General features: G+C 44.8%; 2 protein-coding genes, 1 long non-coding RNA gene and 1 pseudogene across 5 annotated transcripts; 2 read left to right on the top strand and 2 right to left on the bottom strand.

The window, feature by feature from the left end:
* The first annotated feature begins 4 nt into the window (after positions 1 to 4).
* On the top strand, positions 5 to 6593 carry COIL (coilin). The gene is made up of 7 exons (XM_026098914.2): positions 5 to 321; positions 573 to 1773; positions 2122 to 2208; positions 3260 to 3307; positions 3890 to 3959; positions 4864 to 4952; positions 5433 to 6593. The coding sequence occupies exons 1-7, from the start codon at positions 50 to 52 to the stop codon at positions 5520 to 5522; spliced, it is 1857 nt and encodes a 618-aa protein (XP_025954699.2). The 5' UTR covers positions 5 to 49; the 3' UTR covers positions 5523 to 6593.
* Positions 4826 to 11700, bottom strand: LOC135330265 (uncharacterized). Of its 3 annotated transcripts, none has more exons than XR_010392165.1 (3): positions 11442 to 11700; positions 8139 to 8265; positions 4826 to 5058 (listed from the first exon to the last, which is right to left on the bottom strand). It is a non-coding gene; the product is annotated as an uncharacterized LOC135330265 (long non-coding RNA). The 3 variants fall into 3 exon arrangements; XR_010392164.1 differs by lacking the exon at positions 11442 to 11700 and adding an exon at positions 8883 to 10181; XR_010392163.1 differs by lacking the exon at positions 11442 to 11700 and having other exon boundaries at positions 8139 to 10181.
* Positions 10223 to 21791, top strand: LOC112982578 (E3 ubiquitin/ISG15 ligase TRIM25-like). Its single transcript, XM_026099073.2, has 9 exons — positions 10223 to 10914; positions 12212 to 12307; positions 13239 to 13472; positions 13984 to 14140; positions 14746 to 14826; positions 15278 to 15343; positions 16131 to 16157; positions 16523 to 16618; positions 17192 to 21791. The coding sequence occupies exons 1-9, from the start codon at positions 10291 to 10293 to the stop codon at positions 17722 to 17724; spliced, it is 1914 nt and encodes a 637-aa protein (XP_025954858.2). The 5' UTR covers positions 10223 to 10290; the 3' UTR covers positions 17725 to 21791.
* On the bottom strand, positions 21017 to 27097 carry LOC112982562 (meteorin-like protein; annotated as a pseudogene).
* Between the last annotated feature and the right edge of the window lie 492 nt (positions 27098 to 27589).

Here is a 27589-nt window from a genome sequence, read left to right as displayed (position 1 = left end):
CGCGCGCCGCCGTCTTCCCTCCTCCCCCTTCCCTTCCTCCTCCCCCAAGATGGCGGCGGCGGCGACGGCCGGCGGCGACGCGGGCCCGGCCCCGGTGCGGCTGCGGCTGCTGTTCGACTACCCGCCGCCGGGCAGCCCGGGCTGCGCGCTGTGCTGGCTGCTGCTGGAGCCCGGCCAGGTGCGCCTCGTCACCGACCTGCTCAGCCTCATCCGCCACCGCTTCGGCTTCAGCCGCCGCGCCCGCCTCAGCCTCTTCCTGGAGGGGGCGCTGCTGCCCCCCACCGAGAGCGCCCGCCTCGTGCGGGACAACGACTCCCTGCGGTACGGCCGGGCCGGGGGGGCCGAAAATCCCCGGAATGCGGGGAAAAGGGGGGGGGGAGGAGGGGCAGGGTCCGCCCGGGGCTCCGGCGGAGGGCAGCAGCCCCCCCCGAGCCCCCTTCACGCTGCCCGGTGGCGACCGCCGCGGCCCCCGCCCCCGGACGCACCCCCAGCCCTCTGGGTTGGTAACCTACGGAAAAGGGTACTGGTGCGTTCATGACGCTGACCGCTAGCTGTGTTTGGCTTTTTGACAGAGTAAAACTGGAAGAGGTAGTGGCAGATGATTCCGAAGAGATAGACAGCGGCTTCTTTGGTACGTCAAGGCAAGTCCAAAAAAGGCACAGACAAAAGCTGGAAGAGGAAGGATTCTCTAGAAGTGAAGAAGACAGACACAAAAGGGAAAAGAAAAGGAATAAACATAATCCTGAGTATTCCTCCTGTAGGGAAGAAACCTCTGCGAATAGTTGGGACTCTCAAAAAAAGTACAAGAAAAGAAAAAGGAAGGAAGAAATTACTGAAAAAGAAAGAGTCACAGAAGGTAAGGAGGAGAGCTCTACTGATCAACTTAAAAAGCTTAAAAAAACAGGGAGGGAGAAGGAGTTGGCAACAAAAAGGAAGGATGGAAAGCACACAAAGGCTGCTGGAGCAAAGACGGCTTTAGAACTGGTGAATGACAGCTTTCCCCTAAATTCTGGTAAAAGTAACACCAAAAAAATCACAACACAATCCAGGAACAAGACGGTGGGAGCTTCAGAATCCGATTCCTCCAGCACATCATCCGACAGTGACAGCAGTGAAGTAAATATAAAGCAGAGTAAATCTTCCCATAAACCTGTGGTGGCAACACTTCCCAGAAGCGCATCCCAAGTTGCTGCAAATTCTGATGTGAAAACTGCTGTTTCTAGTAAAGTGACTGTAAAGTCTAAAGCTGAAAACTCCACTAAGACTGCAGTTAGTAAAAAATCTAAAAAGTCCCAGTCCTCTAGCTCCGATTCTGACTCAAGCGCAGAGGACAACAAAGTGGTAACAGCACAAAACAGTACCACAAAGAAAAAGCCACTGCCTAATAATGCAGCCGCTGTAAAAACCAGTACCCCAAAGGCTCCCAATGCAAAGATCTCCTCTTCAGAGTCTGATAGTTCAGATTCAGAAACACTTGTTATTAAAAAACCCAAAGCAAATGCTGGACCGAGTAATTCTGTAGTAAGAAATGGTGATAAACAGTCGGCAGCCAGCGTTCAAGGAGCGCTGCCCAGCCCAGTTCTCGGAAGGGGGCGAGGAATGGGAGATGAAAACTTCTGGAGAGGATCGAGGGGCCGCGGGTTTCGTGGGATGACGAGGGGCCGCGGCCGTGGGAGAGGAGAAAACCAGGGCTTCTTCTATAACTACGACAGTGAAGGCCAGAAACAGAGGCAGTTAAATGAAGCAGTAACAAACACTTCTGTTCTTGTGCAGGTGAGTGACTTGTTGTGCACTCATTAGTCACCTTTCTCTTGCAGTTTGAACTATACAAAAATGATATATAAGGTGAGCATCATTAAAGAAGCAGAAATAGATCAACAGGGTAAAGGCTGGTAGTTTCTCAGTGTAATAAATCTCACATTTAGGGTATTTCTGTTTAGCAGCCTGAGGAAGTGTTTATCAGGTAATGTTTAAATGATTAAATTGTATTTTTTAATACAAAGCACTTACATCTGTACCTTATCCTTCTCAGAATTTCTTATAATTCATACAGCACAAACATTGTCTTCTGTTTTTATTAATACAATAATTAAATCAGTGGGTTTACTATTTCTTTCACAGAATCCTGTGGAGGTCCCCAAGAGAAACTACAGCGTATTACCTCTTCTAGCTGCCCCACCACAAGTGGGAGAAAGAATTGCCTTTAAGGTAAAGAACTTGTGAAATCTAGAATGTTAGTGGGCTGAAAATCTTTCATTTGGGCCACTGTAAATTTTGCAGGACATGATACAGACAGCATAGTCCTCACGGCCAAAAGCTTACACTGAAGAGTTTCAGCTTGCCTTGTTGTGTAGAAATACAAGAATTAGGAATCCATAAAGTCCTCCTTGTCCTAATTATTTCTTCTTTTTTCAATATTTTGGTCTAAATGTAAGCAAGTTGTTCAGAAGCTAGGACTTCTTGTTGTGTCTAATGTTTGTAGACATGTTTGAAATTGTTCTCTCCTCTCTTACTGTCTTTCTAATCTAGTAGTTTCCCATATATTAGAAACTGTTACAGTTTCTGTTGTTAGCTTTAAAAATATTTTGCCCTGAGATGTCTAGCTTCAACTTTACTTTGATTTTTACAAAGGTTTTGAGCACACACGCTTAAGTGAAATGCACTTTCTTTGAACTTACTAAATTTGTATAACATAAGCAGAGAAATGTTGTCTTCACTTTTGTTTCAGTGGGAATTTCCACATACGTTTGTGCAGTGACTCTCCTCCCTAGTACACAAGTCACTCCACAGATAACTGAACTTTCCTGGTTGCTCCTTCGTGAAATGTATTTCCAAGATTTACATTTAAACAAGAATGCCCTAAAGAAGCACGTTACCCCTTTCTTTGTTACATGTAAAGAAAGTCAGCATTAAAACTAGATGCTATAAAAAGAAAAAAAATCCCCTATGTTGTTATTTCTCCCCCATACAAGTAATTATACTTCACTGCAAAATAAAAAAGCAAAGAAAAATGAAGTAACTGCAGCTAAGGAGACTGGGATCCTTCTCCCAGTCTCCTTGTACAGCCTGACCTGAATGGAAATCCTCTGGAGCAGTGAGTCCTGGCAGACTGGCTGGGACTGTGACAGGCATCAGGATCCAGGAGTGGGAGGCTCAGTTCTTGCAATTCTCTCTCGCTGAGGAAGCCGTGTCTGGGTATAGGTGGCATCATCAAAGATCTGGAGAAATTGTCACTTCTTATTTATGTTTCTTTCAACAGCGCTTGGAACTAACTGATAATTACAGTCCTGAAGTTTCAGACTATAAGGTATTGTTGTTCATTACTTTTTCTCTTAACTTACTTGCAGGACTATCATAGACAAGATAAAGCTTTCGTTGTTTTGAGGTTGTACAGTATTTTTCATCTCCTTCAGGTGACTCTGCAGACTGGTGCTGCAGTAAAAATTAAAACTCTAAAAACCAAACTAATAAAAAAAATTTGAAAGCTGTGGTAATTTTTTAAAAAAATGCAAGTACTACTACTGATTGTTAATATTTTAAAGAGAGGACAAAAATGCAGACCTTTAGGTAGAAAAATGTAGCCATCCTAGAGTCAAGGCAAATTCTTGAAACTGGTGCAAGTAAATTTTGTGGCTACTTCAAATAACTTGGTTTCTGGCTAAGTAATGATTTTAACTACAAGGACTGAGGGAATGAAAATCTTCGGGTTTACTGGTGCTACTAAGTACAGATTGTTGAGCTTTAATGTTTTGCAGATTTTTTGCACAGAGATAAAAATACGTAACAAACACATACTTCCTCTAATTGTGCTTAAGTATTGTAGTGGTTGTAATAGTTACCCCATGCTGAAGTGTACCATATCTGATTCTTTTCTTGTTGTTTTATGAAGGAAGGGAAAATAATCAGTTGGAACGCTGATAAGAAACAGATAGAGCTTGAGATCCTTTCATCACCTGCAGGCAAGTATACCGACCTTAGGATGCTGAATGCCTCTTGTCACGTACGTCCCCTGGAAAATGATGGTTCAGAGGCAAATTTCCTGTTTCAGGAGTATTTCCAATTTCCTCAAGCTCCTTTTCACTGCCTCCCCCACCCCGCCAAGTCTGTTTAAGTATAGAATGTTTGACACTTGCTAGTTTTCTTGAAGCTGTTCATATGTATTTGCAAAATTCAATTTGTTCAGTCAGTATGAGTAACAGTAATTCATCTCCAGGTAGAACTGTTTTTTCATATCCTGAAAGATTAAAATAACTGTACAGAATTACAGAGAAAATATTAGGTCCTAATGCTGTTTTTGTGAAGTCAGTGAAGCCACTGTCTTCACTGGACATGTCCTTACAGTGACAAAGCACACTTCAAAGACCTGAAATTATGCATGTGTATACTACAGTTGCCATTTAAACGAGCATTAATACATCATCATCCCATGAGCATTTTTCTCAAACTTATGTAGCAGATTGCTGATAAGCTTTTCTTCCATGCACTGCAGTGATATTAGATAATTACCTTAATTTTGGTTTGTAAAATTCAGTTCTGTCTCAAGATTTTTCTTTAGCATTATAAACATTATTGATGTGGTATAAGTTTTGAACTCAAAAGGTAGTAAAGAGCAGTCCCAGCCCAAATAAATTACTAATGTAAGGAGTTGATGCTATGTTGTGTGGTACGATAAAGCATAACACACAAAGTAACATAGCTCAGGTGATGCTCTGAACCACTGGGACATGAATTATTGCAGCTATTTGGAGTAATCAGTAAAAGACTGTGCTTGATTAGCTTTCTAAATATTGTGAAAATGTGTATCCTTTTGTTTATGGTTAACTGATTTTTTTTTTCTTTTTTTTTTTTTTTTTTACTTTTAAGTGGCTAAAGAACCAGGGAAATTTGATCTCGTTTACCAGTCTGCAGATGGAGCTGAGCTGATAGAGTACGCTGTTTCTCAGGATACAAAGGTACGTGGGTGTCTCGTTTTGAAGTCTGTTGCAGTGTTTCACATAGGTGATATATTCCCTGGTTTATGATGCTGTTCATTTCAGTGAGATTTCTTTTATAGTGCATCTGATGAAAACACATAAAAACAAAAATAATTGCTCCTTTCTAGTGAGAGCGCATATGATTACAAGATATCACTTCCTCCATGTTATTCAAAAAACAGTCATCAAACTGTGTAACTTTTTGTTTTGGCTAATTAATACTATGTCTAGAGTATCAGTTTGTACAGGCTTACTCATTTGATATACTGGGTAAGGAAAGACGCAGGTAAAAAAACAATACAATAGGAGAGTTGAGAGGCATTAGGAAGATCCCCAAATCACAGGAAGATCTTTGTTTAGTAGCATTGTTGTTCAAGTCCAGACAAAGCATAATGCAGAAGAAATTCCCATCTACCTATGTAGCTTATACATGCTAAGTATTTTCTGTATTTTTTTCAGATAACTGAAAGTTGGGATGCATTGATAGAGCCAAGATTGATTGTTGAGCCTCCGATTAATGGATCGAGCCTTGAAAATGGAAAAATCTAAGATATGAACAAATGTAAATAACTCTACGGACTGTTTTGTGAAGTACTACCTTCTAGTTACGAAGACAGCAGATCCACTGGTGGATATTTTTAATAAATGATTTTTAAATGAAATTATGCCAAAAGAAAAATAAATACTTCTTTTTTTCTTAGGATATGTTTTTATTTAATATAGGAATGCTTTGTTTAATATAGGAAGTATTTTTTTATAGAAGCTTAATAACAATTTTTACATCCTATGGCTCTGAGTTGCAAAATTGGAACGGTTTGCTCAAAGAGATAAAGTAAGACTTTCTGATACTGTCAGTAGCTCCACTTTGTCTAGCCAGACTAGAGCAGTATAACTGCAATACAAAGGTGACTTGCTGTGAGGATAATTAAAAACAGCATTAAAAATTAAATCGAAGTATTATTGATAGGCATTTCTCCTTCTCCACAGCTACAGAGCACAATACAAATGCTGTGATTTTGCAGTTATATACAGAGTTCATTTGAACATGTCAAGAAAAGATTTATTGATATTAAGCTTCTGTAATTTTGAGAGCTGATAAATAGTATTGGTAAGTGAGAACTTTATCTAGAACCAGTGGAACATAACATGAGTCCCAGGCAAAATTATGTCCCAGTGTATTAATCTGTGTAGGCTCTGAAACTTTTCAGGAAACCCTTTTGCCCTTTCAATGCCGAAGTGTCTGTCCCGGCTCTCTTCTTTCCTTGAGTACCTGAATGGGTCACCAGCTGGTGGCAGTGCATTTCACTGACGTCTTTGCTAACTATTGGCATTGAGGTAGTACCTAGAACACTTATCTGTAAGATACTGTACTTTGCCAATATGTAATCTTACTATTTAAGATAATCCTTGTCCCAGATAATTGACTCTAAAGAAGAAAAGATGAAAAAATATCTGGATACAAACTCCTGAAGAATTGTACATTATGGTTAAGCTAAAATATATTATCTGGCTAATGCATGGTTATAGTAAAATATTACACACCTTTGCATTATTCCTGTTAAAATGTCTTGTTCATGAAAAACACTTCTATGTGAGTAAAAAATTAATTTCCATGCTGCATTTCTCTTTAGTTGCCATTATTTTATGTTAAAAATTGATCTTAAAGCAATTGACAGTTGAATTCATGTATCGATGTTCTTGCAAACTAGACAAAAAGCAAATTCCAGCCATTTCTTCACAATCATGCTGAGACAGGATTAATAGATCAATATTTTTTTTTACAATAAATTGTTAATTTCTAATTCTTATAAAATTGCAGACATTAAATGCAAATATTTTGTAGCATTTTAGAGGAGGACTTATCTCTTGCTCCATTGTCTACAGTGCATTTTGGCTACAGACTTAAGATCTAAAGTCCCTCTGGCTGCAAGGATCAAATCATGGTTGAAAACAAATTATCCCAGAGAGAGGATGTTTTGAAGATAAAACCTTGAGTTTTATTTGTTCGCTGTTACCAAGCTAGTGTGAAACTGTATTTTTTCAACACACAATTTAAATCAAGTAAAGGCAGTCTGTGACAGAGAAGGCTGACCGACCTTCCTCTCACACTGCTGTCCTCCTCTGAAAGAGCCACACCACAGGATCCTCCTACCTGGGGAGCTGGGGCAGGGCTGAGGGTGTTTAAGGAGTGAGGAACGCAGAACAGGACTGGACGTGCACGTGTATCCCAGAGGGAGCCAGTGATGCTCTGCAGAAACCTCCTATGCTTGCTTCTTTCTGTCCCCGGAGTTCGGGGCTCCTTTGCAGGCCTCTTTACTGGCACAGTCCCAGCTATCAGTCAGGTGAGATGCTTGGCCACCCTCTTGTATGCAATTTGGTATTACAGGTTTGTTTAAAAAATTGTCTTAAAAATTTTGGATTAGTAGAACAGTTCTACACTCGCAGTTTCCTTATGTCATGCCTTTCTTTACACTTGTGTGATAGGGATCATACTAATTTCATGAATCAAAAGGTGCCTGTATGTTTGAGCTAGCGAGTTAAAGTGACACACTGGGCAGGACACTGCAGACACGATGAGCACCTGCAGCCAGAGGCTGGCAGCCAACGCCTGCAAGAGCAGACCTAGAGTTTGCTGCTGGACTACAGACCTTTCAAAAATACACCAAGTGAGCGTCAGCTCCACAGGAAATGGGGAATGTTTATAATTTTGATGGGTGAAATCGCAATTGCCTAAACCATTTTGAATGTTAAATCCAAAGAAGTGGCAGAGGGCATCAGAATATGCCTCATGTTTGCTCAGTCAAGTGTACAAAGAAGTTTGTTCTGCTGTGCTTGTTAATGTCATGCTCAAAGTTTGAATGCAGTTTCAATACACAATATCTGGGCAAAAGGTTAGATTTAACTATGATGAGTCACATAAAGTAAGTCTCAGGTGATAGCAAGGAAGTAAAGGGAGCAATAACTGTGATAGTTAAATGGTAAAATTCTTCAGTAATTTTTAATGCTAAACGTCATTGTTTTTAGACAAGAGGAGCGGTAGGGCTTATTCAAAATAGAATTTCAAGTTCTCTTTGACAAAGATGAACTTAAGTTGCTCATTCGAGCTCTAAACATCCCATAAGTATGTTCTGCTCCAGAAACAGAAGACTAAAAGTACCTATTTACCTTCCTGCTTTACATGCGTTAGTAGGTATCAGATGAATGCTGCCGAAAACAAAAGTGAAGGTGCGGAGCATTTGAAAGTTGACAGTGGCCTAATCCAGATAAGCCCAGGAACAAGTGCATCTGCCACCTACAGAAAAATAAGAAATGTGAAGATGAACGGCTGCTCTTTCCTCCCATCTCTGGTACATCTCTGTAACAATGTTTCTTTTACAATCATTGTCAACTACTACTCATTGTCGACAATGCTGGAAATAACAGGGGAGCCCTGCCATGTTTCCTAGCAGCCCTTCCACCCCTGTGCAAATTACGCACTCGGTCCCTGAACTTGTGCTCCCCTCCGCCAAAGCCAACGCAGCCCCGAACGCCCTCTGTTCCCTTTCTGCCTCTAAATCACGAAGCAGCGCGCCAGAGCCGTGAGCTGCTACCTGCCCGTGGTTTATCTTGGCAGAGTGTTACCAGACTGAGGAACAGCTTAGTTATGCAGGTAAAAGCCAACACAAATGATGCCAGGTTTACAGTGACCATTCAGATCTAATTTAGGCTCCCAAAATAACTGGCCAGGAATTTTCCTTAAAGCACTAATCGTAACAGACAAAAGGCCATTGCTGCTTTCTGGTGCTTGACAGGACTCCTGTCCATCCATAAAAGTCCCCGAGGAACAGCGACAACACCGAAACCTGCAATTCCCCCTGCTGATGACACATTTTTAACCGCATTACAAGGAACATCAGCAGTTCTCCATACCAGGTGTCCTCCGGCCACCGGAAAGGCATCGAGGCCAGATGGCTTCTTCAACTGCTGACCATCCGGCTCTGTTTAAATCACCAGGGGATGTTAGACCACTTGCCACTCTGCTCCCCAAGAGTAGCTCAGCGCAGCCTCAGAGCTGCTCTGCTTCATCCACGCCGCCACCGAGAGCGGCGAGGAGGGACTGAGGGGAGCAAGAGAGTCGCAGGGACAGGACAGAAGAGGGTGCAACAAGGGGCCATTGTAAGAATTTGGAGTGGAAGAAGTTAGTGAAAAAACCAAGAACACCTGCACACACTGTTATTCAGCATTCAACGTCTCTCTTATAAATAGCTGTTATTCAGCAGTTAGTGTGAGGAAAATATGTGGAAAATTTGAGGAAGTATCTCCTGCTGAGACAGTTTGTACATGCACAGCACGGTAACTTAGGTGCTTTACAAATACCGCGTCAACAACAGTTGGTTTGATTTTGAATCATCGGATTAACCACAGCTCAAAGAAGCGCAGCCTAGGCTGTCAGCAGCTCAAGCCCAGGCACAGCGGTCGTCACGGCTTGTGCTTTTAGCTTGGCCTCAAGCGCCCAGCTGCGGGCAGCGGTGAACAGCGAAGGCGGTGGCGGCGAGCCGGCGCAACGCAGCGGATGCCGGGGAGCCGGGCGGTCGGCGACGTGGCACACGGTGCCCCAGCGGCACTGGAAGCCCAGGAGGGAGTCTGCAGCTACAGCGACCCAGGTTGGTCTGGTTTAGAAATCAGACTAGGCAACCTGAGACCCAAGATCCTTCCAAGACACAACGGCTTCAGTCCGACGGGTGACACCACAACAGCTTCTCTCGGTTTCGTATCTTCCTGGCAGGCTGGAAATAACTGGGGCGTTTCCATCTCCACCCCGCACCAGTCACCGCTCCCCAAGTCACTGCAGGGAAGGTGACGGCGGGGTCATGGGCCAGCAGCCTCGGCCGCTTCTCCGTGAAGGTTCACCGGGTTAGCGAACGTGGACGTCGGGCTCCTGCCCGCGTCCCTCGCGCAGCCTCAGCCGAGTCCGTTCACTACCACCTGGCCCCTGTTTTATCGCCAGCCTCGAGGAGTGGCGGTTAGCACGGCAGTGCCGTTCCTCGCTCGCACAGACGGGTCGGTCCCGGGCACTTTCTGGAGAGCGCGGCTCGAGCGGGGGCGAAGGCGGCCGGCCCCGCAGGGCTGTGCGCAGCACCCCGCCGCCCCCCGCGCCGGGCCGGGCCGGGCCGGGGCCCCTCCGCGGCGGCAGCCTGGCGGAGCCGGAGGCCGGGCCGGTGCAGAGGCGGGACTGGGCGGCCCCGGGGCCGGGGCAGGGCCGGGGCGGCCCCACGTGATTTCCCGGAAAGTGCCGGTGCGAGTTTCGCTTCTCCCGGGGCTGCAGCGAGGCGGCGGGATGGCGGCGCTGGCCGGGGCCGGGGCCGCGGCCGAGCCGGCGCTGGCGGCGCTGGAGGACGAGCTGACCTGCTCCATCTGCCTCTGCCTCTTCAGCAGCCCCGTGACGGTGCCCTGCGGGCACAACTTCTGCGCCTCCTGCCTCGAGCTCACCTGGGCCGGGCTGGCGCGGGACTTCAGCTGCCCGCAGTGCCGGGCCAGCTTCGCCGGCCGCCCGGCGCTGCGCAAGAACACGGTGCTGTGCCGGGTGGTGGAGCAGCTCCAGGGCGGCTTGGCCGAGGCCGAGGGCAAGGGCAAGGGCGAGGCGGCGGCGGGGGGCTGCGGGGCGGCGGCGGGCCCCGTGCCCTGCGACAGCTGCCTGCAGGCGCCCGCCGCCAAGACCTGCCTCACCTGCATGGCCTCCTTCTGCCTGGAGCACCTGCGGCCGCACCAGGACAGCCCGGCCTTCCGCGACCACCAGCTGTGCCTGCCGCTGCCGGACCTGCAGCAGAGGAAGTGCAGGGAGCACAACAAGCTCCTGGAGTTCTTCTGCAGGGAGCACGCCGCCTGCATCTGCTCCACCTGCCTCCTGGGCCACAAGCTGTGCCACGCCAGCCCCCTGCGGCAGGCCAAAGAGGCGGCCGAGGTGAGCGAGCGGGGCGGGCGCGGGGCCTCGCCCAAGCGCGCCCGGATCCGCGACGCTGGCACGCGCTGAAATACGGAGCGGTCCCTGCGGGGCTTGCCGTGGCTCCCCCCGAGCCCCGCAGGTCTCCGTGCCCTGGGGTCCCGGGCTGCAGGGAGTGCTGGGTAGCCTGGACCAAGACCTGCGTTAGAAATCTTGCCTCTGGCCCTGCCAAACCGTTACCTGCCTCCCAGCGCATGCTTTGAGGGTGTCTTAAGAGTCGTTTCTCGCACTCTTCTCCTCTCTCCAAGACGGGGCTGGCGGCCCCCAGGGACTTGGGCGTGGGAAGAGGCTGCTGCAGAGCCGGCAGCCAGGCTCCCCGGTGAGCTGTGCCGAGCGGCAGGCGCCCCGTCCCCGCTCCGCGGAGCGCCGAGGGCCGCTGCGGTCGGCAGCAGGCGTTACGTGCCTGACCCGTGTGCTGCGTACGGCGTAACGTGCAGCTCTGAGCCCGCTGCTCTACCCACTGCAAGGGCTTTGCCGTGTGGCCTTACCGCAGGCTTACAGAGCGGCTGTAGACGCACGCTGTTCCACGTCTCTTCTTACAAAGTGAAGAATTATAAAAGTGGCCAAGGGGAGCTCTGTTACATGCTGCATAAAACCAGGAGCTGGCAGTGGTGGCCGCAGCAACATTCTCCATGGAGCAGAAGGGGAGGAAACCCGGCCCAGCTATTTTCCAGCATTGCTGAAAATTGGAGGATAGACGAGTAAAGCACACCTGAAAAATCTAAGCTAGAGGCGCTGAGTTTAGGTGGGCAACCTCCCATGCCCTCAGCTGATGTGCACCGCCTAGGCGTGTTAACCTAAGAAGTCCTCCCTGGTTTTGCTTAGCAGCATCCTGAGCTAAAGGAATAGGTGATTTGCATCCGAGCAATAAAACTCCATAAATGAGAGGGGGAAACGGTAGCATTAACCTGTGGCCCAAAGTCCAGCCTAAGGTAAAGTTCATTCTTGGCACTGACAACTGCTGTGCTGATAAAAGTATTTAGCCTTTATGAAGGGAATGAGTCAACCCCACAGGTGCTGCTGTCCGGAGAGGGTGGAGCTGTGGGAAGCACTTGCTTCCCAAACTGCACACGCACACAGACTCGTGCTGTGGCCTGAGGTACAGGAACAGCACATGTTAAATCTGTGGTACTTAATGCTTACAGGGGCTATTTAAAGCCTTCTATAAATTTGACTTTCACTCCCAAAAGCACGACCTGACCAAGAACGTGCACAGCAGATCCTGCACTGAAATGTTTTCTCACTTCTTCTCTTGCAGTCGGCGCTGAAGAAGAGACTGATGGAGCTGCACAATCAGAGCGAAAGTGCTGCTCGGGCAATGACCGCTGTGAGGACAAACCAAAGCCAAGCTGCTGTAAGTGGGCAACTGTTTCTGTTTGAAACGCTATGTGGTGGGTGTGTATACTTGTACGCTTGTGACAGCGGCTGTAGCATTTGGATCGCGTTGTCAGGAGGACGCTGCGTTGGGAAGGAACAGAAAGCAGCCCTTTCGGCAGGGTCAGGCAGCTCTGTGGCAGATGGGAGCAAACCCAACCAGCTACACAAGAGCTTTGCACTCACACTCCCATGCCATAGCAGGGCTTGAACCCACCGATTTGCGTTGCACTGGAAAGGGTGCGTCTGTGCAGTTCAAGCTAGAGGGTTAGTGAACTGGAATGGCTCCACCAGTGAAGAGATTTGGGATGACTCTTTCCCCTAAATTTACACAGATGGTCTCCTACTTGAGCAGAAATCCTTGCTCTTGCTTGATGATTAGGGTTTTTGTATGTGGTGACCACTGGACAGGGTAGACCTCACTTGCACCATCCTTTCTGAATTGAGTTGTGGAGAGCACGAAACTGAAAAGCTGCCAGGATAGCACTTCTGTGCTCCTCTGGGACGTCTCTCGGAGGACCAGGAAGAACTTTGTTAAGCAGGGCTGTCTCAGAGCACGTCCCTGAGGCAGAAATCACTACAGTCATGTGAGCGGGTGTGCGGTGTCAAAGCTCCAGACTGGTGGAACCTAGTTCTGATTTGCAGATGATTTGTAAGCACTAGCTGGCACGACTTTCCTGGCTTCTGTCCAGGAACCCTCAAAATAGGAATTTGGAGATGGAGAACTGTCTTTGCTTAGGAGTAGATGAGTTTTCCTTCCAAACTACACAGAAATACATAGCTCTTCTATCGCCCACTTCAGGTAATTGAAGTCTACATGTTCCTCATAGACTTGGTTTTCTCTTGTAGCACTTCTTTACCCACAAGTTGTTCTTCTGAAACTAGCATCTGTTCGTTCTTGTCTGCTTCAGGAGACAGCTTCCAGAAAACGAGATTTGATCAAAACTGAGTTTTCAGAAATTAAAGCTTTAATTGAAGAAGAAGAAAATCGGATCTTAAAAGTAATTGTCGATGAAGAAAAAAAAATTTGCAATAGGTGTGATTATATTTTTGGTGTTCTGGGAAAAAAGAAGAATGAAATTCAGTCTATCAGAGACCAGATCGAGATGGCACTAACTGAACATGATGACATTCTGTTTTTAAAGGTAACGTGTTCCTTAGATGTTAATCAAAATCTTCATGTTTCTAGAATGCTGTGGTAGTCCTGCTCTCCACACACTTTTAGTCAAATGGTAATGCAGTTGTGTGCAAGAACTTTCTTTAAAAGAACTTTCTTTAAAATTTGTGTACAGATAAGTACACAAATGTCAATGAAACAAACTGTTGGCTGGTAATCTCCCCCCTGCAATTCAAACACTACTTCTGCCACAAGGAGAAGGGCTAGTGAGTTAGACAACTCATCTCCATGGTGAAGTCACTGCTGTGATGTAGCATAGCAGATCTTTCTCAGTGCTCCAGATATCATTGAAAAGTAATGTATGTGGGTTGCTGTGGAAATGTTGTCATGAGTTGTGTCTAAAAGTAGCCTTTGCTCCTCTAAATCTGGGATAAATGCACAACCTCCCTCCCCACACACACTCTAAAGTAACTTGATCGTATTTGTCTACTTCTGCTGCACAAGGTGGTCTGCATGAGATCTTCCATTTCTCATTTCAGAGAGCAGCTGCATTGCAACAAACATCAACAAAAGATGCCTTCGCCCCCCCAATTGAAATGGACCAAAACTTGCTACATTCCGCTTATCAGTCTGCCATTAACATTAAAGAAACTGTGAAACTTTCGGTGACTCAATCTAGGGAGAAAAAAGTAGAAGGTATTGTATCATTAGCAGAATTGGAAGTTTGTGCCTTGGCTTTGAGCTCAAATGAAGGGTCTTGTGCTGCCCCCCAAACGTCATAAAAAGCTACTGCAGCAAATACTGCTGGTTAATTTAAATTGTGTCTTCTAACTTCTGCAGTTCTCCATTTCCAGACAAAAATGCCATGGTCTGGGCTAAAATAGGAGAACAAAATGTGCCAGTGTTTCCTTATTGTTATCTACACTTGGAAAAGCTTATGAATGTCTTGATACTGTGCCCTTCCTCTGGCGCAAGTCAGCATTTCTTCCTGACAGTAATTTACCTTTCTGTTACGTACCAGGATTGGGATATGGATTTGAGGGGAGACATAAAACTCTTTGAAGGGATATGACTATGGTTATACAGTCTTAAATGTGCTGACAGTACAAGTGTTGTAGAAGTCCTTCTTACTGGGTTAAGCAAGAGTATCTTCTGGATTGGGGCATGGGTAACTCCTATGCAATTTCCACCTCTGCCAACTATCACTAAAGTCCTAATCATACACCTGAAAAGCAAGACTGTCCTTGCTCTTGCATTACTGTTCCTGGCAATAAAAATCATAATGTAAAATATCATTGCAGCAAAACCATTTGGGAAAACTAAGCCTCCTCTAGCAGCTTCCCTAAACAGAGACATTTCTGGAAAAAAGCCTCCTGGCCCACGTAAGTACTAAGGAACATCACCCTCTCCTAACTATGGTTTTGCTACTAAGCAAAAATGGAAGCGGTTATCCAAGAGCTGTTTGCACTATTGATGATGCAGTGATAATCTGTGATGAGTACTTTGGTACGGTAAGGAGAGGATGTTTTGTGCTTCTGAGTGACGGATGTCTTCTGAGCTGTAAAGAAACAAACTGCACAGACGTGACTGTGCATCAGCCTCCGTGTGTGAGTGTGCTTGTAGGGGTGTCAGTGCAGGCTGTAAGTGAGGCAAAGCCTTCCTACGCTTTGGTTCTCATAGTAATCCACTGCCCTTCTGCCTTGCCATGCCATGCAGTATTTCTGTTTTACTTGTAGTGAACATGTATGTTTGCTTGTTTAATGGATTTGCCTGTAACAAATCCTGCTTATGAGCTGTTCATACTCTGTTTTTTTTTTTTCTTTCCCTCGCAAGAGGCTACCTACAAAGAGAAAATCCATCACCAGACTCCAGCCACCTTGCAGGAGGAGGCAGACACCAGTAAGTGGTGATTAGTAGCAGTGAGTGGCAGCCTTACTCAAATATCTTGCTGGCCAAATCTTGCTTAGACTCTAAGGCTGGGGTGACAGAGACAGTCTTTGTGGCACATTATGCTGGGGTCTTTCAGTGCTGTTTTGGCCAGTTGCTGGTATTAATGTGGTGCTCCAGCCTGAATTTGGAAGCTCTTCCATAATTTCTTTTTGAAATAAGGACAAATATTAAGAAGCTCCTGTCCCTGAACTTGTGAACAGAGCTATCCTGGACATAAAGTAGACATGAACAGTATAGCTCAAGTCTTTGCTTGGCTGACAGACATTAGCATGATCCACTGAGCTCTTGACACAGTCCTCTCTACTCAAAAGGAGTCCTGGGTGGGGAGCACTCACAAGGAGCTACTGTGGATTGCTGGAGTTTACTGGACTTGCAGCGACACTACAGCTGCACTAAAACTTCTGTTGTAAAGAGAAAAGGGATAGTCTACATGCCTCATGGGAATAGGCTTATTACCACTAGCCCTAGCACACTGCATCCTAAAGTAGAGATTAGATGAATTCTCAAGTCTCCTTTCAGGCTTGTGAACCTATGAAATAGGAAGCAAATAGTAGGCTGTGCTACATGTGTAACTTTTTAGTATGGAGGAATTTGTACTTAGCTTCAGCATGCTGGGCCCTCAGCTTTCTACTGCTGCAGCATCAGAAGAGATGTTGATGGTGTTGCAGCTTGCATAAAATCTATGTCAATAGCCTTTCTGTCTTTGTGGAACTAACAATTGACTTTATATTTTCAGAGGACAAAAAGAAACCTGTTAAACTTGGTAAGTTCAAACTTTTAAAATATTTAGTCTAATTTTCATTGACTGCTCTTAAAATGCAAAGTAGATGGTCACCAGTGTGGGTGTATTAAGCAAATTTCAGCTGTTGCCTCTGAGAAAGTTCTTACTAGTCACCACAAGAGTGATCCAGCACTGAAAGAGGTTGTCCCAAGACAACAGAGTATTATCAAAACTGGACATGACTGTGAGCAACCTAAGCTAATGTTGAAGTTAGCTGTGCTTGGAGCAGGGAGCTAGAATAGATAACCTCTGGCTGTCCAGTCCAACCATGTTTCTATGATTCTGTGCCAAACATGCAGTTTCTTCCTGTCTGGCCAAACTCTCTCTCTTGTCTTCTGTCAACACAGCACCAAACACAGGAACACCGGATGCTGCATCTGCCGTTGCAGCAAAACATGTTATTGACAGCTTTCTGAAGAAATCCAGAGAGGAGCTTTTGCAGTGTAAGAAACCTAACACTCCTTGAAGATGGACTTTCTGCCCTTGTTGCACTAGTGTTGTGTGACCTCTGTAGTTATCTGACAAAGATACTTTTGTGGGGGTTTAGATAACTTAGTAGGTAATCAGTTAGTTGTTTAACTTGTTAAGCAGTGGTTCTTTTGCCATATGGATCCAATTCACCTTTAGTATTCATGCATTTGTAACAAAGTAAATGAGGCTTTCTCAGCAATGTCTTTGGGTTTCCCAGCAAAGTTCCCAACAGTTCCCTGACTGCATTGGAGGAGCCTAGAAATATAGTGAAACTCATTGGATTTTTCTTTGAAATTAAATGTAGGCTCTTACACAAGCCCATGACAGCACTGTGTACCTTTCAGTGCCAGATCAGCAATCCCCTTCTGCTGCCAACATTTATTTGGGTGGTGTAAGGAATCCTGTGGGGATGCAAGAAAGAAGTAAACTTGCCCTTGTTGTCTGCCTGCTCTGTAACACAGCACAGGAAACAAGTGCCTATGCAGACCTGTATAATTGAAAGTACCTTGCTCTTCAGTTCCTTCAACTGATGTGTGTCCTTGCAGATGCTGCTAAAATCACACTGGATTACAACACAGCTCATAACAAAGTGGCTCTGTCCGACAGATATACCAAGATGTCTGTCTCAGAAATCCCTCTGAATTACAGCGACCACCCTCAGCGCTTCACCTACTGCTCCCAAGTGCTGGGGTTCCAGTGCTTCAAGAGAGGCATCCACTACTGGGAGGTGGAACTGCAGCAGAACAGCTTCTGCGGCATTGGCATCTGCTATGGCAGCATGGAGCGGCAGGGGCCAGAAAGCCGCCTGGGGAGAAACAGCAATTCTTGGTGTGTTGAGTGGTTTAATTCCAAAATTTCAGCCTGGCATAACGATGTTGAAAAGTGCTTACCCAATACAAAGGCTACCAGGATTGGCGTGCTGCTGCACTGCGATGGAGGGTTTGTGATTTTCTTGGCTGTTGGGGAAAAGCATAACTTGATCTATAAGTACAAAACCCAGTTTACTGAAGCACTGTATCCTGCCTTCTGGGTATTTTCCAGTGGCACTGTTCTCTCTATCTGTCCACTGAAACCGTAAAGTCTCTTATCTTAATTTAGTCTGCCTGGGTATTTGCCTGCAAATAATCACTCTTGTAGCAGCTCATCTCTGTAGCTGTACGTGCTGTAGTAATGGGTGCTTTGAATTCAAGGAGAACTATTAGCTTGCTGGGCACACATGTAAAACTGCTCCATTTCAGTTCTGGGAGGAGAAAGGAAAAAGGGACTTTCAGCCTTAACTTCTAGTTTCACAGCTGCACGCCGAATGAAGAAAACAGGAATTTTTGCAACATGGTAAAGTTAGAAGAAAAGGGCTATTTGGTTGTGTTGATTTCCGCCCCCCCCCCCAAATCTTTAGTAAGCTTTTAATTTAATTGCAAGTGGGAGGGGAACTTTCTTTCAAATCCCAAATATCTTTAATGCATGCAAGGTAGCTTTTTTAATAGCAATTTTAAAAGAAGAAATTTGAAATAATTCAAAGAGAAATGACACTGTACAGAATACTGTACAGAATGGTGTTATTCCTACCACAGTTAATTCAAGCAGCCTCAAAGATCCTCTGAGAGAGAAAAACTATCAGCTCTTTTATGCAGTTTGGGTATCTTGATTTTTTTAGTCTGAACTGCTAAAGCTTTTAGATTGTGATTTAGTAAACTGTTGATGACAGTAAAACCTGAGGTAAAAGGGTTTGCAGAGACCTTGATTGTCCTTCTGAAAGCAAAGTTATGATGACATTAAATAGCTTCAGTAGCTACTGTGTCTTCTGCAGTTCCCCATAGAAGACTTCCAGAAGCCATTTTCTGTTCCAGATGTGTTGCACAGCAAGCAATAACCCCTTTGAGAAAGAAATAGGAGGAATCCCTTGACAAATTCAGGTTCCAGGCTTTGAGGTTGGTCTGTGTTGCCTTATCTTTTTCTCTATCCTCAGACTGTTGTGCGTAGCCAGGATTTGAAATACACGTTCTCAATGTGTAACTACCTGAGATGGTACAGAATGAACTATTGAAATCAGTAAATTCACATCTTGCAACACTAACCTATAAAAGCCAATATGACAAATCTCATCGGAACAGAAATGCAGAGAGTCAATGGATATGAAACCATATCACCAGCAAATAAATTACATCTACTCAGAGTCTGGGAACACACAAAAGAAAAGCGTCCTCAGGAAGATATGTTGCAGAGTAGTAGTGTGTGCCCTGTGATGGTATACTCCTTGGGATGAAGCATTCTGTCCTGTTTTGAGCCAGAATATGCTTCACATCTTCACAGTGAAGGCTCTTTAGTATTTCTTTGTATTGAGGAGTTCAGGGAGTATATCTGGGGCTTGCATAGGAGCATAAATGTTTTGTTCACTTAAAGCAGGGTCTCCTGTCATAAAGCTTTTCCTCTTTATGAAGCAGGATATTCTCTGCAGACATATGTTTTGTTGCTCCGTATATAGAGACTGGATTTCCTACATTCTGGCCTTGCTACTGAGACTGTGGTTTCAAGAGTCTGAAAACAGCGTGCTCAGTAAATGGAGAATGTAGTTTGCTCTGTGCATGAAGCCTGCAGCTGGACAAGTGAGTCTTCCAAAACATACAGGGAAGTAGCACACAGGAGAACACACTTCCATCCCCGCTGGAATGGATTTTTATTTCTGGCGTTCTTTGCTTTGGGTTATGGCATGTTTTCACCATGTACAGAGGATTCTATACTTCTGTATTTATTAATTAAAGCTTTAAAACAATCAGTAGGCAATCGAGGTATTTGGATCTCATACTTATTGGGCCTGTATCTTGTTCATGCCTCTGGACTTACCATGCTAGTTCTTATTTCTTGGACTAGCCCATGAAGAATGGGGAAGCTGACAAGAGAAACTTACTGGACTTCGATTAGTAAAGCTCCCCATTACAGAACTTAGCATACTTTGTGAAATAAAATGCAAGGCAGTTTGGAAGAGAGTTGTTAGAATGCTCAAAAGAATCTTTGTGATAACATTTCACATTAGCTGATGTGCTTTAGAGAAAGTCAGGACTTATGGGAATTCAGGCTTAGTGTCTTTATTTTCACTTGGTTTGTAAACTCTTCAGCACATTGTCAAAGATAGCACAAGTCAGATGAGATGCTTCAGTTCTTTTGGCCAGAATGGGATTTGTCATTGCAGTTGGACCTAAAAATAGTGCAATGTTGTCTTTGGAACAGCTGTGCCATCTAAAGGGATCCAGCTTTCCAAAGTGCAGTCATTACTAAAACTATCAAATTAAGCAAAACACCTTGAAAGGTAAGGAAGGAATGTGTGGGACTGTCGTCTTAGGAGCCAACAGTGAATGCAAAACTTCACTCTGCTTTTGTTCTGTCTTTTGAGTAGAGAGAGAGGGGGGATGCCAGGGCCAGAAGCCAGATCTGTAACAGGACAAAGCCATCATGGCTACACTTGGGAGGTTCAGGTGCTGATGAGAGTGAAGTTGTGGCAGTGTGGAGATCCTGAAGAGGTATAGCTCATTGAACATGCAGTATGGAGGGATTCCTTTCCATGGCTGAGTTTCAGTATCTCTGCTTCGTTGTCCAGGAGCTCTGAGATATTAATCCCACCTCAAAGCCCCACTTCTCACTTGTTGGGTTTCAGGAACGCCTGCCCTGGGAGAGGCACTGGACATGTTCTTGCCTTGTGTTAGTGGTGGTTGTTCTGGGGTCTCTCCTTCTCTCTGTACACTCTAATTTGGTAAAACAGTCTGCCTTCTTGCAAGGCATTTTCAAGTGGGCTTTTGTCTTTGGAAGTCCCATACAGGTTTTGGGTGCTGAGGATACTTGGCTCTACGGTGCTTTTTTGATTTTTCACTTAGTAAGAGATGGGCTCGAACTCTTAAGTCTTGACTTGTGATCAGCTATTTTGGTTGCTCTCTTTTTCTATGAAGAGGCATTCCAGTTGTTCCGCTGTGGGGGACAAGAGCATTTAACCACCAGGACTTTAAAATGTTCCTTGGGAGCAGTTTTCTCTGAGAAGAAATGCTCCATCTCTTTAGCTGCTTAGGTGTGCCATAGGGCTGCAGATTCACTCAGCAGTGTGCTGAAGGAGCACTCAGCCCCCTTTTCCATGGGGAGAGAAGTGCTCTGGTGGTCTGTGCAGCAGAGGAAGTCTCCCTCTTCTATCGATTGCTCTTTGTCTTTCAAAGGGCTGTCAATACTGACTGCTAAGCCTCAGTCTGAAGTGATGCTCTAACGAAGGAAAGACAGTTGGACAACGTTGGATTCTTTAAATGTAACATTGCTATATGACCTGCAAGACATGTTCCGAATTATCACAGGCAGTGAAACAAGCCTGCCGCTATATTGGTGATTCTCTTTGGTTTTGTTTTTTTTTTTGTGCTACAGATGATTACAAATGGTAGACTGAGGGTCTGTTGATTTGAAATGAAGTGAGAAACGCATATTCAACTTGCTGCACTTCTGAAAACTGGTATTTCAATGATTAGCTTCAGATATCTTGGATACATTAAAAAATTGGGGCTGATATATTAGAATAAAATATTAGTTACAGCATGATAAATAATGGTTCAAAAGCCTCTTCACTGCAACTAAAGTGTATTTACTCTTTCAGTAGTAATGCCAAAGCTGTACTGGTTTTAGATAAAATGTAGATATGAGCATGCTTCTCAATTACACTTCTTTGTAATACTGTAAAGAACGCAAGTTATTCAGTCTAGAAAGAGAACTAATTCTGGTGGTGTTAACGCCATGAGGATGTGAGAAGATTTGTATATTAATGTACAAGTGAGAGTAATTGGAGAAACACCCACTAAAAATACACTTAATATATTATAATCCTCTGCTATTCTATTAATCAATATAATAGTAAAATATTGCAACTAGAAAAATAAACACTCCTGGAATTATAGAGCTCTTGATTGTACTAAGCCGTGTAGTACTTCAGGGTGGTAATACCTAGGTGAAACATATATATGAAATAGCATGTATCCTTGTCAGGGCAATAGACAGATTTTGTTATCTGTTTTACAGTTGTGCCTAGAAGTTATAAGTTGACTGATTGTTTTTTTTTCCCCACTTGTCAACTGAATGACTTGTGATATTTTGAATTCAATAAAAATACACAGTAAACCCTAACTCTGTTTTGTTCAGTGCTAAAAGCTGAAGTAACAAGTAAGGAATACAAAAATAAAGATTCTCTAATGCACAAATAACTGGCTTCCTACTGTATAGCTGAGTCATAAGAGGACTGAGGGAGAGAGAGAAAAGAACCACAGCTGCATGATTTTAGAGTATAAAATCCCCCTCTTGAACAGCCTCCTCCATCTGAGTTAGGGCACCCCTTATCAGCAAGGCTGCATCCTAGCCAAGGGCAAGAGGACCATTCTATCCAATAAATGCAACTGGAGACCTTTTGGGGTAAGCAAAAAGTGGCCATCAGTTAGTAATTAATAGTTCAAGTTCTCCAAGTAGGTGCAATGGGATTGTTTAAAAAGGACTAAGATGGTCTCCAGCATTCACCAGCTTGAGTTATTCTGGAAGCAGCAGTGGATGCTGAGTTCTAATCAATACTCACTGAAATCAAATTAAAGGGCTTGCGATTAGAGACCTGCCTCCCCAGGTGTCCATCCAGGGGAAAGGAGCCCACCAGAGAGCTGCTCTGGTTGGTCAATACACTTTTAATAGCCAGCCAAAACAAAGGCATCCACAAAACAATTTACTGGCTTGACTTTGCCCCTAGCAGGTTCTCCCTGAGCAAGTGTAGCTGATGACTGCTTCAGGGAAAAACACTCTGAAGAGTTTCCAAGGTGTCAGACAAGTGTTTGTTGACCATGGTTTCCCTGCATGATCAGCAGAGGTAGGTGGAAGAAGTGATGAAGTTAGATACACAAAATAGAACAAAAAAATCCTCATTTTTCCTTCTCTATCTGCTTGTCCCTATGAGGCCCATGGTATCAAGAGGTTGATTAGATCAGCCAGAATTTGGTCTAGGTTTCCAAAAGACGACAAATATGTATTTTGAGCCTGTGTAAACTTGAGCAAGAGTAGAGCCTGGGTCTTGGGCATATACTGAAAACTCAGAGATGTCAATGTGCTCATCACTCCTGTATGGAGCTATTGCAGTGTACAGAACATTTTATGTATACTCTATCACAAGGTCTATTTCCTTATTTATTAATTTCTTCATTTAGCTTTATGATCAATTTTTCACAGCCAAAGGAAGAACAGAATTGGACTCCAAATCACATTCTCTGGGAACACACATGAAAATTTTTGTCAACATTTTTCCCAATGCTTGTTTCCCTTCCTAAAACAGAATGGTATTTGGCTAGTGTCTAGCAGGCTGCGTTTCTGTGCCACTTCTCCGATTCCCTCCTATCTCTTTCCCCTTCCTGATACCCTCTCAATTGAGTGGCTGCTACTTCTCAAATAATCAATATGTCACTTAAAAACATGTCATGGTGTGGTCACTGTATAATGCCTATTCAAAGTCCATGTCATTTAGACTTTCATTGGCAGCTATTTTGTCCCAGTAAGAAGTTCAAGACAGCAATTTGTGAATCTTGCTCAGTCAAGTAGAACTGTGGAAAAAAAAGGAGTTATTTCAAAAGTCAATTAATTGTGGTCTGCCAGAGTCCTCCTTATTCAGCTTTTTTTCCAGGCCTCATCACAGGCTCACACCTGTCAACCCTGCGTTTGCCAGGCTGCTATCAGATGCCATTACATCGTAATGTTTAATGGTTTATTCAAACCATTTATTGGACTTTGGGTGGTAGACACATTTGTGTATCATTTGACAGTGTAACAATTCAATTTACATAAAATATAGGCAATTATGTGAGTCCACCCAAAGCACTAAGGGAAGGTGGGAGAAACTATAATTAAAATAATAAAAGCTAATTGAAAAGAGGCAGATAATTTAGGTGAAAATGCCATCATGAGCAATTCTTGATCCTGAATTGTTCAACTGAACTTGAAGGAGCCAAGCTAGCAGTATTTCATCTGTGTTTGTGTTTTAAACTTCTTGTTTTCAATGTGAAAAAACAATCTGTACTACTTAGAGCACCTACAGTCCATTAAAAACAAACAAACAAACCAACCCACCCCCCACACAACCCCCAACTTAGAAACAGCTTCCGCATTTGCCTGTGAAGGAGTGCTACATTTTAGAAGCCTGATCCTGTAAATCCTACTTCTAGTCTCATGATTGCAACCAGATAAAACTGAAGTCTTTAAACCAAGGGGCACAGCCCAACCAAGCTTTGCCAAAATGTTCATTTCTGGTGAAAACGAAATCTCCAGCTCCCTTCTTCGCCTTGCATTGCATCAGGGTTCGTATACGGCCTTGCCATTCGCCACTTGCTTCACCCCGCTGGAAAATTCTGTTTTTCTGTCTGTAGACTTTCTGGACACTGACATCAGCTTGTGACATGTGGTTCTCAAAACTGTGGGAAACATTTTGGACAGATCCTTTCACCACTAGACGTGAAGACGACAGGAGCTGGTTATGGAGCAGCAGGTGAGTAGTGCAGGTCCTAGGAACTCACTGCATGAAATACTTGGAGAAACAGGTTTGTTGTGTGGTTTGCAGGCCTTCCACCTACATGAGGACACTCTTCTGAGCTTCCATGGCGTCCTGTATGCAGAGGGTCCAAAGTCCTACACAAACAGTGCCATGTGCTTGGAGGCATGCTTTATGACTACTGAAATCAGCTACCTCCGAGGACAAAACAGAAAACCTGGCTGATAATGCAAAGCAGGAGTAAGGGATACAAACAGCCAAGCAAAAGAGGTCAGCTCAGGGATTCAGTTTTTTCACTCTATGTTCCAAGACAATGATTGTCACAGACTACCTCCCTCCTCTCTCCATGGGACTGTGAAATTTTTCCTTTAACAGCAGCAACAGAAGTTGATCCGAGAAGAATTAGGATGTGATTTGATTGGAAAAATAAGAGCTCATTAAGCATTTTCCATGTAAAGGCTTGGGATTTTTTCTCAAAAGAAAATGTCATCCATCCAGGAAAAGACACTCTAGGGGTTGATGAACAACATGCAGAATTTGAAGTACCTCCGTTTGAAGCCTCATTTAAAAATCACATCCTATGCCTGTGCCTCCTTCCCTCAGAACAACCCTAGCTGGTTTTTGGAAATGAAAACACAATAAGACATAGCCTTTCCAAATAAAGGCATTCTTTGTGTACAAAGCTGTACAAAGAAAGAAGCATCTCACCCCACAACACTGGCTGTCATGAAACCATTTCCCTCATTCTCACCGCCCCCATTTTTTTACAGCAATCAAAGAGAACAGAGTTTTCATGATTTTTCTGTTAACTAAGTACATTTAAATCCCATATCCAAAGAATGCTCAGAGAGAAATCTGCCACCATTTGAGCCAAGAGCAAATGAGAAATGAGAAAATGAGAAGTTACCTGTGCAACTGGAACCCCCCAACCCTTCTGTCACAAGGCTCATGGTCATAACCTTTCTGCCCACAGAAAATGAGGGACCTTGAAAGCTTTTCCTTTTAGAGTTCACTTTCTTTCCTATTCAAATTCCTTTTAACACAGCTAGTTTCTTTCTTGAATCAGACAGCATGGACATACCATTATTTTTAGAAAAGAAACAAATAAATCCAAACAATCAATGCATAAATAAAGGCAGAATGATTTTTTGTCAGCTTACCAAAATCACTGCCGCAAATGGCCATGAGAAGTTCCGTGTTGTCACAAGGACGGCACACAGCTAGAAAAAAAGAGAGTCAGTTACTTATAATGAAATTCCTAAGGGACTGGTGAGAGGAAATACGGCAGACCTACAGGTTGAAACAGCATTATGATCAGATGCAAAACAAAATTCTTGTTATGCAAATAAACTGAAGCAAAGAAATAAACACAGAGTATTCGTAAGAGTCACTGAGTGACTGCAGGGCCTGATAGCATATAATCCCTTTAATAACTGATCGAGCATGAAAAAGATACAGCAGAAAACACTGGCACCTGGCACATATTTACTCTGTCATCTTCAAACCTTTTCAAGTTTTGTTCTGTTTTGACAAAAAGAGAATAAAACCCCCCTAGATTGCTTCCAGATCCCAAAGGACAGGAATAAAGACAAGCACCTATGTGTATGCTGGGAGCTATGGCTCTGCTATTGCTCACTGAAACATTAGTAATTCTGCATGGATGGGGCTGAATTTTATTCCAGGCTGCGGGTGTGGGGTAGCAGCGTAAGTCACCCAGCACACCAGATTTAAAACGCCCCGTGCCCCACACCACAGCTGAAGCCCTCATGAATCTAACACTAAGTTGTAGGTTCACTGAATCGATTAGGCTCTGACCCCCATAAATATAATTTGTTTTCCACGCATTTGATCTGGTGGGGTCCTGAGGAGGTGGGGTGGTCCTGATCCTTCAGGACTGGAATTGAGAAGAGCCCTCTCCAACCTCCGTGCTCCCTGGATACATTAATGTATGTGTATGGGGTAAGCATTACTAGGTGTAGGATTATGCTGGTGTAAGAACAGGAAAAAAAAGTAAATGAAGTTTCAAGCAATTTAGGTGTCTAATCCAGTTTTCAAAAGATCATTCTCATTTCCAGTGACCATCTTGGGGCACTGGGTTCCTAATGAATTTAAATGTCTTCCAAACATGGCACTTAAGCTCCTAAACCACTTAGGTGTTGTTAGTGACGTTACACCCAAGGATTGGGGTCACTATGATTACTGTACATACGTCCAGGACTAAACCAGTTGCTAAAGGAGGGACAGAGTTTCTTTACATTGCAGTGTCTTCTCCTGTGCCCACAGGATGCCCCTCCCAGTGGAAATCTGAGCACATGCAGGTCATTACACCATACCCACAGAACACAGTCACGGAGCAGGGGAAACAACCTCCCTCGCAATGACAGAGCCCTTGGCCGGGTGCCTGAAACAGCTCCTGCCACAGGCACTCACTGGCAAGGTCAACAGACACCGGATGGATGGACCCACCCGCACACTGGAGCCCAGGGCAGGCCCTGCTCTTACCTCCCACCAGCGCCGCCTTTTCAAGGTCAGGGCCAACAGCACTGGCTGCTCAGCAGCTCGCACTGGAAGCTAGCTGTCCGGCAGCGATGTCCCGCTGCGGGCTGGCCTGCAGGAAGAGGGCCACTCGCTGCGGCGTTCAGGCACTGAAGCAAGACACGTGGCTGGGTCGGGCCTCTTCTGCCTCTCTTACCAGCAGGTGCAGCTGCCCAGCACGCTCCACGTAGATGCTTGCACCCTGGAAGTCGCTGGCTGGCTTGACGCAGACAGCAGTGTGCCGGGCAACGGACAGGCTGGGCTCCAGGATGATGCGCAGGGCTGACGCTGGGTACACCCATTCCAGGGAGCCCTTGGTGCAGCGCAGGTGGACCTGCTCCACCGCACGGGAACAGGGCTCCCAGCCCAAACCACTGCCAAGACAACACCGTCAATCCATCACGAATAATATCCACAGCACAAACTAGCAGTTAGTTTTGCACCAGATTCCCAGACATCTGGATCCCAGTCCCACCTCAGCTGCTGTCCTAGTGCCTCTTAAATCAGCTTCCTCCAGCTGGCTTCTATTTCTAACCTCACAGGTGCAGGGAGGGGAATTGCTGCCACCTGAGATGGCCACGTTCAGGCACACGGTGCCTGCAGCCCAGAGCAGGGCCGGGCACTCGGATGTCTGCACTGTTCAGGAAGATGATGCAGGGGGAGAAGCCGAGACTTTTCCCTGCTAAATAGCAGCAAAAGCTCTGGGTGATAGGTCTGGCTGGTAATTTGCTTTTTGGAAAGATCCACCTGTAGGCAGGTAGGGGTGAGAGCTGCTGACTTGCAGGGAGAGTTGTATACAGCGTGTGCTGAGGCTATACCCCCAAACTGCATTTAAAAGCTTAAACTTCTGAATTTATTTTTAGTGCTTCTTATTAGG

Source organism: Dromaius novaehollandiae, chromosome 18 (genome assembly GCF_036370855.1).
Source record: "Dromaius novaehollandiae isolate bDroNov1 chromosome 18, bDroNov1.hap1, whole genome shotgun sequence".
Taxonomy (NCBI): domain Eukaryota; kingdom Metazoa; phylum Chordata; class Aves; order Casuariiformes; family Dromaiidae; genus Dromaius; species Dromaius novaehollandiae.
The sequence above is the reverse complement of the archived record's forward strand: the minus strand, read 5'-3'. Positions and strand labels throughout refer to the sequence as shown.

Bases quoted from the DNA above. Each gene is read 5' to 3' on its own strand.
- COIL (XM_026098914.2), top strand. From the start codon at position 50: ATGGCGGCGGCGGCGACGGCCGGCGGCGACGCGGGCCCGGCCCCGGTG. The intron at 322-572 runs GTACGGCCGGGC...GCTTTTTGACAG, and splicing joins CGGGACAACGACTCCCTGCG to AGTAAAACTGGAAGAGGTAG. The intron at 2,209-3,259 runs GTAAAGAACTTG...TTCTTTCAACAG, and splicing joins GAGAAAGAATTGCCTTTAAG to CGCTTGGAACTAACTGATAA.
- LOC112982578 (XM_026099073.2), top strand. From the start codon at position 10,291: ATGGCGGCGCTGGCCGGGGCCGGGGCCGCGGCCGAGCCGGCGCTGGCG. The intron at 10,915-12,211 runs GTGAGCGAGCGG...CTTCTCTTGCAG, and splicing joins AGGCCAAAGAGGCGGCCGAG to TCGGCGCTGAAGAAGAGACT. The intron at 13,473-13,983 runs GTAACGTGTTCC...TTCTCATTTCAG, and splicing joins ATGACATTCTGTTTTTAAAG to AGAGCAGCTGCATTGCAACA.